Source organism: Pelobates fuscus, chromosome 7 (genome assembly GCF_036172605.1).
Source record: "Pelobates fuscus isolate aPelFus1 chromosome 7, aPelFus1.pri, whole genome shotgun sequence".
In the NCBI taxonomy this organism is placed as follows: domain Eukaryota; kingdom Metazoa; phylum Chordata; class Amphibia; order Anura; family Pelobatidae; genus Pelobates; species Pelobates fuscus.
In genome coordinates this window covers 154,765,552-154,776,540 of record NC_086323.1, presented here as the reverse complement: position 1 = coordinate 154,776,540, position 10,989 = coordinate 154,765,552, and the positions used below count along the sequence as shown (strand labels likewise).

Genomic DNA, 10,989 nt, shown 5'->3' with positions numbered 1-10,989 from the left:
CCTGCACTGAATGATGTTATCTTATGCTTGACCACAGCGGAGCACAAAGTAGTAGCTCAGCTGTGAAGGACTGCTGACAGGCAGCAGTTAACCGGTTAAAAGTCACACAAGTTGCCTAAGAGCTAGCTGCATCTAAATAATAGGTCAAAGTATAAAGAGAGGGTTTACAAACAGTTTTGAACAAGTTGCCTAGGTAGTGGAAAATATACAGACAGTGACAGAGGAAGGCGTATAGAATAAAGATTTCTTAGTCTTGTGCCTTCGAGGGCACTCCTTAATAAAATGCCTGGTCTTATCAATCTCCCCCCATGAACATAATAAAGGAAAAAGAAAGAGAAATAAAGTATGTACAAAGTACACAAAATTAGTGTTAAGAGTCTCCAATATGCACTCCTGAGATGCTGGACATGAATGAACTTGATGTCGGTAATTTAGCAATTGATAAGCAGAGAGTTAGGTGCCGACACCAATAATGTGTCAGCATGTGTCCAGAGCCCCTATATATTTTGACTATTGACAGCACTGGTTTAGCAGTAGTCTTATCTCCCCCCCTCTTGTTACAGCTATTAGTGATATATAATAAAGTGTCTCTAACATGCCACCATACCTCGCCTTCCATTCTGATGACATACCTTCCAATACTTGAATACTTAGAATGACCATGACTTTTTGCTGAATATAGTGTTAAGCCTTTTCCTTAATTATTTCAACTTTTCAGCTGGGTCAACAGTAACCACATGAGGGTGGCTGAGACTAAACTAAAATTCATTGAAAATGTGCAGTATACGTATAAGGCTTGTGCACAAATCCCTTTAATCCTATATTGTACATATTATTATTATTATTATTATTTTATTATTTATATAGCGCCAACAAATTCCGTAGCGCTGTACAATGGGTGGACTAACAGACACATAATTGAGATCAGACCACTGAACGTACAGGAACAGAGGGGGTTGAGGGCCCTGCTCAATGAGCTTACATGCTAGAGGGAGTGGGGTATAGTGACACAAACGGATTAAAGTAGGGGAATTAAATAGTTTGTTAGAGAAGGGTTTATTGAGTGCTTGGTAGGTCATTTTTGACAGTTGCAGGAAAGGAGTCATGGGGTGGGGGATGAGAAGCCTGCTGACAGTTTAATTGATACGCTTTAACGAAGAGGTGAGTTTTCAAAGATTTTTTGAAGGAGTGGAGGCTGGGTGAAAGTCTGATTGAGGAGGGAAGGGAGTTCCACAGAATAGGTGCAGCCCTAGAGAAGTCTTGAAGGCGAGCGTCAGAGGTGGGGATCCGGGCAGAGGATAGGCGTAGGTCTTGGGATGAGCGCAGGGGTCTCGACGGGACATACTTGTGTATGAGGGAGGATAGGTATGTTGGAGCAGCATTATGTAGGGATTTGTAAGCAAGTGCCAGAATTTTGAATTGGGCCCTATATCTAACTGGAAGCCAATGCAGGGACTGACAGAGCGTGGAGGCGTGGGAGGTGCGACCGGACAAGAAAATAAGCCTCGCAGCCGTGTTCATTACAGATTGCAGCGGTGCAAGCTGGGAACATGTAAGACCGGTCAGAAGGGGATTGCAGTAGTCGAGGCGAGAGAGAACAACAGCATGAACCAATATCTTAGCCGCGTCCGGCGTTAGATATGGGCGGATGCGTGCTATGTTCTTGAGTTGGAAGCGACAGGATTTGACTATCGATTGGACATGGGGAGTAAAAGAGAGGTCAGAATCGAAAAGAACCCCTAGGCAGCGAGCCTGCGAGGTAGAGGTGATAGTAGCGCCGTTGACTTGTTGAAATGCCTGTTCAATGATGGACGAATAAATCAATTAACAGGCATTTAGAAACATAGAATGTGACGGCAGATAAGGACCATTCGGCCCAATTTTTTTTTAAAATGCTTTCATTAGTCCCTGGTCCTATCTTATAGTTAGGATAGCCTTATGCCTATCCCACGCATGCTTAAACTCCTTTACTGTGTTAACCTCTACCACTTCAGCTGGAAGCCTATTCCATGCATCCACTACCCTCTCAGTAAAGTAATACTTCCGGATATTATTTTTAAACCTTTGTCCCTCTAATTGAAGACTATGTCCTCTTGTTGTGATAGTTTTTCTTCTTTTAAATATAGTCTCCTCCTTTACTGTGTTGATTCCCTTTATGTATTTAAATGTGTCTATCATATCCCCCGTCTCGTTTTTCCTCCAAGCTACATGTTAAGTTCCTATACAACCAAGCATTCTGCTAGCATTTCCTGCTGCTCTATTACATTGTCTGCCTACCTTTAAATCATCACAAATAATCACCCCTAAATCCCTTTAGGATGTTGAGGTTAGGACTCTATCAAATATTCTGTACTCTGGGCTTTTACATCCAAGATGCATTATCTTGCACTTATCCACATTAAATGTCAGTTGCCACAACTCTGACCATTTTTCGAGTTTACCTAAATCATTTGCCATTTGGCTTATCCCTCCTGGAACATCAACTCTGTTACATATCTTAGTATCATCAGCAAAAAGACATATACCTTACCATCAAGACCTTCTGCAATATATCACTAATAAAAATATTAAAGTGAATGGGTCCAAGTACAGATCCCTGAGGTACCCCACTGGGGACAAGCCCATTCTTTGAATATACTCCATTGACTACAACCCTCTGTTGCCTGTCACTCAGCCACTGCCTTACCCATTCAACAATATTGGAATCCAAACTTAAAGATTGCAGTTTATTGATAAGCCTTCTATGTGCAACAGTGTCAAAAGCCTTACTGAAAACTAGGTAAGCAATGTCTACTGCACCACCCTGATCTATTATTTTAGTTACCCAATCAAAAAAATCTATACGATTACTTTAACATGATCTCCATGAAGTAAACCCATGTTGTCTCTGATCTTGAAATCCATGTGTTTTTAGATGTTCAATGATCTGATCCTTTAACATGGTTTCCATTACTTTCCCCACTACTGAAGTAAGGCTTATAGTTGCCTGACTCCTCCCTATTACCTTTCTTGTGAATGGGCACAACATTCTTCTGAGACTACTCCTGTTAACAATGATTAGTTAAATTAATCAGTTAATGGTTTTGCTAGTGCACCACTAAGCTCTTTTAATAACTTTGAGTGCATTCCATCAGGTCCCATTGACTTATTTGTCTTTACTTTTGACAGTTGAAATAGAACCTCTTCCTCTGTAAACTCACATGTAACAAATGACTCATTTGTCCTTTTTCCTAACTGAGGTCCCTCTCCTTCATTTTCATCTGTAAATACTGAACAAAAATATTTATTGAGGCAGTCAGCTAGACCTTTATCCTCTTCTACATACCTTCCTTCTTTTGTTTTTAATCTAACTAATCCTTGTTTTACTTTCCCTTTCTCATTTATGTATCTAAAAAATGTTTTGTCCCCTTTTTTACTCACTGTGCTATTTTCTCTTCTGTTTGTGATTTAGAAACTCTTATAACTTGCTTAGCCTCTTTCTGCTTAATCTTATAGATCATTATGTCTTCCTAACTCTGTTTTTTTTTATAATTACTAAATGCTAACTTTTAGTTTTTTACTATTTTGGCCACATCTGTGGAGTACCACAGTGGTTTCTTGACTTTTACTGACAAGCCTAATGCAATTTTCTGTTTTGATTGATTCAGAACATCTGAAGGGGATTTATGCAAGTCTATTATGTATCTAGTTTCTTCATTAAAATGAAACTTGAAACTATATTTATTAGTGCTCACATTCTTGTAATAATGTCACGCAACATACTATGGCAGGGATATTTGGGGACAGGGCCGATGCAAGGATTTTTGCCGCCCTCGGCAAAAAAAAAATGTGCCGCCCCATTTGTTCCACCCACTCATGCAGACTGACATACGCTGACCCAAGCAGACAGACACACATGCACTGACCCATACAGACACGCACTGACCCATACAGACACACACTGATCCATACAGACACACACTGACCCATACAGACTGACATGCAGAAACACCAATTCTTCACAAATACACACACTGCTTTTCATGTGTTTCTAGACGCTTCCCTGTGCCTTTCCGCCTTCACTCTGTTTCAGCCCTTGCTATGCTCCTGCCCACTTGTTCCCATGTACAGGGAAAGGAGCAGAAGTGAGAAATTGAAGCGCCCTCGCACTGTCGCGGCAATTGGATTCATTGTGGGGGGCCTTGCTGAGCAGGCTGAATTGGATGCTGCCAGACCAGTCTTACACCAGGTGCTAGACATCAGCCATGTAAGTGCTCCCTAGTGCCCAGTAGCTTGGCCGGCGGCACGTTTTGTATAATTATTTAAATGTAGAGGGGTGGCCAAATGAGCAGAGCAGGAAAGCTCCTGCCGGCGCCCCCCTTAAAGCAGTGCCCTATGCGGCCGCCTAGTTGACCTATAGGAATTGGGGATTATCTTAATTTAGTTTATTTTTAACTCTTTGTGTTTATGAGGTCATCTAAGTAGATTCAATCACCATCACCAGCAAGTATGTTATTGCGCTATCAACAACAGCAATTATTATCTTTACGGTGGATAATACATAGTATAAGGTTGAATAGGCTTCTGTTTAAAAGGGAAATACTTGTTACCCTTGGTGATTTTGCCAACACTGGTGATAACGTTTGGAGGTGTAACTGTCGATGAAATAAGAACACAACAGATATTTGCAGTTATGAGGAAGAAGATGCGTTTAATTACCTAACTGTTTAATTTATTATATCCTTAAGATATGTGGTTTGTTGTCAGAGACAATCCAGTCCTATAAGATAAATATATCCTGTTTGCTTCTCCGAGCCACTGGAATGCGGTGAAAGTTGCAGAATCATGTTCGTTTTTAAACTTAGCTGAATAAACAGAGACTTCAGCTTGTGTACGTTCTGCATGTGTGCTTACTTAAAGCTTTAAGAAGCTGCTGTTGCCTAGCACTATTAACAAGTCAACAAACGTTATAAAAATATCAAAATATTCACTCGCTGTTCTCTAGACTATTGTACATTCACCAAAATCTTCAGGAAGGACTGAAAATGCCAAAAAGGTACTGAAAGAGTTAATTTCTTCATGATTTTTTTTTTTTTTCGTGAACCACTGTTACAAAATATTACCATAACATTATCTCATATTAGATTTTCTTTCTAGCCACACGCTAGGTTAATTCAATGCTATTTTCCCAACAGGAATCTCGGTGAGACTAATATGATTAACTTATTTGAATTAGATATTCACAACATTGCTGTGAAATGATTTAAAGCACAGCCGATGCCAACAATATATAACAGGAATATAATCAGACTCAAACTGTTAGAAAGCAGGCGATATGCATTACACTTTAAAAGAGGTGTAGTCACTAACCAGTGACTTGTGGTGTCGAGTATTTTTCTTTAGTTCTGTTATTTTACTCTGAGTTTACAATTCTGTTGTCATTTCAGTATTTAAGATTGTGAGATTAGAGATTTAATTTTAAGGAACATTTTTTTTTTGTAGAATGACAAGATGTCCAATTTCAAGAACAATGATTATAGACAATGTATATCACAAGCACAATGCCCTCTAGGCCAGTGGATCCCAGTCCAGAACTCAAGACACAAATATTGCTCTCAGTTTTGTTAGTGTTCCCATTAGAGCAAAAATGGGAAATGTCTGAATCCTGGTCTGCTGGTGAGCCTTGAGGATTCACTTGGCAATCATTGCTCGAGGCGGCATTACTATCTTGACATTTATTCACTAAGCAGCAACCTGTGGGGAAATTAATACTGAATTTTAAATGTATAGAAAAAAATGATCCAAGAGCAGTCTACAAAAGAAACATTGCCATTTCCATCACCAATATTTATTTAAAGGAATGCATGCACCATAAAAGCTTCAGTTGATTGAAGTGGTTATGGTGCCTGGAGTCAAACATCAATGCAACTCACTTCAACTAAATGATGAGTAGAGATGTTGGTCTCCTGCAGCCTGAAGCCCAGCTTCCAATGAAGACCTGGCAGATCAGCATTTCTTCAGATGATATGCCCCACTTCATGCCATTCCAGAAATAGCAGGCATTTTATGACCAATCCCTGCCCTAATCCTTGGCATGAATTGGCATAGTGAGAGGCAGAGCAGCTTGGCCTCAACAATGTTGTCTTTGGAGCCTTGGCGTCATGCTGTTTGGAACACAGAATCTCTAATAAATGGTGCATAAACCAAAACAGTGATGTGGAATCCTGTGCCCACAGACTCCAGATATTATAACAACGTAATCATTTGAAGTGGTTATGGTGTCTACAGAGTTCCTTTAAGTAATTTGTGTTCTGGAATAAATTTGAATGATTTGATGGTAAGTGAACTGGAATAGTGTAAAATTGATACAAATTATTTTATTAATAGGAAGTTTTAGCATCTACTTGGGATTGTTTGGAATTGTATAGTTACACAGCTGAAAAGAGTAATGCGTCTATCAAGTTCAGCCTTTCTCATATTTGTTTTTGCTGTTGATTGAAAAGAAGGCAAAAATCTGTGTGTAAATCCGCTTTTTGAAAGACTAGATCAGGGGTAGACAACCTTCAGCACTCCAGATGATTTGGACTACATTATTATTATTTTTATTTTTGACACTAATATAGTGCCAACGTATTCACATCACTTTATAATATTATAAAAAGGGGGACATTTCAGAATAAATGAGACGATCGAAATATTTTACTGGAACAATAGGTTGATGAGGACCCTGCTCAAATGAGCTAACATTATGAGATGATAAAGCATCAAATGTAGCCCAAAACATCTGGAGTGCCGAAGGTTGCCTACCCCTGGGCTAGATCTACCCACCTGTGTCTACCAGTGGCAATGCAACAGCTGTGAAGAAAAGTAGTACAGCCCCAAACCCCTCATTGATTCCTTGATCTATACCAGGTCCTTCACATCCTCGTCCTACAATTATGCCGGGTAAAGCATAAAGCACGTATTTCACTTAAATTGTTTATTTTAACTTCACAATTTGACATTATATATATATATATATATATATATATATATATATATATATATATATATATATATATATATATATATATATATGCATTATATTATACATATTACATTAAAATGTCTCAATTTCTTCCCATTTAGCAATACAATTCCAATTCCAAAGCAACTGTCCTCTATTAAAGGTAAGGCCAAAAAACTATTAGGAATGAATTAGGTGAATTATAATATATGACACATGGTATGGGGGGTAAAAGCTGAAAGACACAGCAGTATTATTCTTAGCAAATTATACAGTGGTGCGCTATATCATTTTTGAAAACACAAATAATGTAAAAGGTCATCACTTTGATATTGAGACTGATATGACTGATTTAAAGACACAGTATCCCAAATGACCATCGAATGTAGCTGTGTGCATACAGAATATACAAAATGTATAGATCAGGGGTAGCCAAATTACAGATTCTCATTTTTTGTAAAACTACAAATCCCATAGTCATAACAAGTAGTTCATTTTTGGAACCATGCAAATAAGCATTTTGAATACATTTAATTTAATAATACATTTTAGGCATTAGGTGGAGAATTACTTCATAGTGGAGACAGAGAGATTTTGAACAAGGTACTTGACATCCCTGAATAAACTAGGAGATTGTTCATTGAACTGCAAATTTTACAAAGCTAACCGTATCTGCTGTCTCATATTCAGCTCTTGGAAAAGGCACTGATCTTGAGAAAGCCATAGCTACAACAATCCTTGTTTACAATTTGTACGCAGACAGTGATGGAAGAATCACCAAAGCTGATACTTTAGATATGCTGCAAACTCAGTTTCACAACTTTACACAGGTAATACAATTGAGGCTTCCATTTTATCGCATGACATATTGGGCCAGTGGTAGAGAAAGTGTATAGATATGTTATTATTAATATTGTCTTATACATCAGAGTAATTTTAATGAGGAGGTTAGAGTAAAAATGTCCAACTAGGTTTACATAATAAACTATAGTCCTGTTAAAGGGACACTATAGTCACTAGGACCACTACAGATTAATGGCTTAATGTTGTAGTTATGGTGTATATACCCTGTCCCTGTATAATGCAAACACTGCCTTTTCAGAAAAAAAGGTATTGTTTACATTGCTGACTAGTAAGTTCACACTCTGCATGGAAACACTGAACGCTCTCCATAGAGATGCATTGATTCAATGCATCTCTATGAAAAGATGCTGATTGGTGCAGGACAGTATTTCTCTTCGCATGCGCAATAGCCTTCTAATATTTTCTTATGGAAAGAATGATGATCTCAGACATGGTGGCAAGAACAGCTGCAGCAAAACTGACGTGCCAATGGATAAAACGGAAGTCCTGCTACCTTTTCACTGCAGTGTTATGAATACGTTTGTACGTTTTTGTTTTTTTAGGTGCGTTGAGCGACTCATATCATTGATTAAATTAAATCTCGTGTACCAGTGTATAATTATTAAAGGTGTGTAGAGTGCACGTTTATATTAATATGTTCTCGGTTTTGCTCAAAACAGGGGCAAGAAACTAAACCAAAATACAAAGAGTTAATGACGGACCTGGAACAAGACAAAGATAGAAAAATAGACTTTGAAGATGTTATGGTCCTTCTGCTTAGTGTCTCTCTAATGTCCGACCTTTTCCAGGAAATTCGACATGTGAAGAACACAAAATAGAAATAGTATACCGTTACAATGTTGCATTGTTCCACTAAGATTTAAAGGGGAATTTTCACTTCTCTGTGCTAACTTTATTATGTGATGCTACATTTTATTTTAAATGCATAATAAATATTTTTAAATTGCCATAATACCCCCGTTTAATCCTTGCACAGCCATGGCACACATTGTTTCTATTTTTCTTCCTTTTTCTATGCTCTCTCTGTGCTGAGGTTTGCTTATTGACAAGGAGCCAAGATGGAGGGAATCATTCTCAGGATAGGGCGAAACACAAGAGAGTGGATTTATATATTTAATTATATTTTTCAGACCTCAAAGACACATATTTATTGGATATAGTTGACAACACATTATTAAAATATTTTGAAGTGACTGCTCTCTTTTAAAGCTAAACAATAGACTTGAAGAATTGTTTTATTCAACACTGTAATTCATCCAGATTTGGGCCAATCGGGTGATCAATTGAATTCCCAAAACTCCGAGTTGAAATATAGCCAAATCACAAACCAGCCAAAATGTGCAATGGTCACGCATGTTCATTTTGATTTGTGATTCTGAATTCCACCCACAGTGCCCAAAAAATGAGCTGATGATTGATGGCTAAGGGTAGGACACTGAATGTTGATTCTAGTTACATACCAAGTACGACATGATCAATAGAGGGGAAAAAAAGAGGAGCAGTAAAATAATATATATATTTGCACAATATATATTTAATAAATGCGTACATATATCAATATAGGTTTTTTTAATGCTCCTTTTTTTTTTCCTTCTGTTGGTACTTTTTCTCTTTTGATTTGTGAGCCAAATGGCAGGAAAATGCTCTTATAACTGTACTGCAAAATATGTACATAATATAAATATTACATTGATTGGCCCACTTTCTGTACCATTTTGGTTCATATAATCTTTTTTTTAACCAAATTAGTTTTTCTGTACCAAAATTCTTCCGAACAGAACCAACATATGGCTAAAATTAAGCAGAAACAAATGGTTTAGTCGAAAATATATTTATATTTATTGAGTTAAACTTTTTTCATGAGACCATCCATTCACTTTCAAATTTATCTCAGAGAGTTAGCCAATGACATCACAATCACAATTCAGACAAGTCAAAGACATGGTACACATTGCAAATGAAGATGAGAAATAGACGCAATGTTTTATTTATCCTCTCTGTTGTATGCTTTCTCTTTGTTGACTGCCAGTTGCAAAGGACAGGGCTTAAAGGGGCACTGTAGGCACCCTGACCACTTCAGCTAATTGAAGTTGTCTGGGTGCTGTGACCCTTTTGCACATAGTGCTGCAATGTAAATGTTTACATTGCAGCTCTAAGTCTGCCCTCTGTGGCTGTTTACCAGATAGCCACTGGGGGCGCTTCCGGAATCCAAATGGACTTTTGGTAGTTATCTGACGCTGGACGTCCTCATGGACCTCCAGAGTCAGATTTCCCCATAGAAAAGCATTGAATAATGCTTTCCTATGGGGAGGTCTAACGCGCGCGTGGCCATTTCCGCGCATGCGCGTTAGGACTCCTCCACCAGCTAACGACGGGGGAGGAGCATGGGTGGAGACTCACCCAGCGCCAAGGGACATCGGCGCTGGATTCAGGTAAGTGGCTGAAAAGGGTTTTAACCCCTTTAGCCCCACGAGAGGAGGGGCACGAGGTAGGAGGGGATCTATTAACCCTTTAGTGCCAGGAACATTTCTTTGTTTTACTGGCACTATAGGATCCCTTTAACCCCTTAAGGACCGCTGATGGTTCAGGACCTGGTCTTACATGCTCCTAACTTGCCCAGTTAACAAGTCTACAATGAATCCGACGTGAGGCTCATCTTCCTGTCTGCCCGCACCTCCCATGCCTCACGCCTCTGTCAGTCTCTGCATTGGCTTCCTGTAAGTTATAGAGCTCAATTTAAAATTCTGGTTCTTACTTTCAAATCTATATAAAATGCTACTCCCACCTATCTATCTGTAGCGGTACTTACCTTATCCGGGGGCCGGACGCGGTCCTCTCTTCAAGCCGCGCGCGGTCCTGCGGCTGCACGAGCCGCGCGCGGCTCGTCCGACTGTTCAGACAGGAAGGCGGGCAGTGACCGCGGGAAGCGGTCACGTGTCCCGCCTGCAGCTAAGAGCGCGCCGCGAATCTCGGGCGCGCTCTTAAAGAGACAGTGGGAGCCTAAATTGCAAAAAGGCTCCCATTGGCTCCTGTCATGCCAATCACCCCATACACTTACCTGTTGGGGGAGTGGAAGTGACAGGAGCCAATCACATTAGTTTGAAGGCTACTTATACTTACCCTTTTCCCTTAGTTCCTTG

General features: G+C 39.2%; 1 protein-coding gene across 1 annotated transcript; it reads left to right on the top strand.

Annotated features, from left to right (window-relative positions):
* Window positions 1–4,909: 4,909 nt before the first annotated feature.
* SNTN (sentan, cilia apical structure protein) lies at window positions 4,910–8,791 on the top strand. The gene is made up of 4 exons (XM_063427549.1): window positions 4,910–5,035; window positions 7,108–7,148; window positions 7,676–7,815; window positions 8,509–8,791. The coding sequence occupies exons 1-4, from the start codon at window positions 5,025–5,027 to the stop codon at window positions 8,665–8,667; spliced, it is 351 nt and encodes a 116-aa protein (XP_063283619.1). The 5' UTR covers window positions 4,910–5,024; the 3' UTR covers window positions 8,668–8,791.
* Window positions 8,792–10,989: the final 2,198 nt, after the last annotated feature.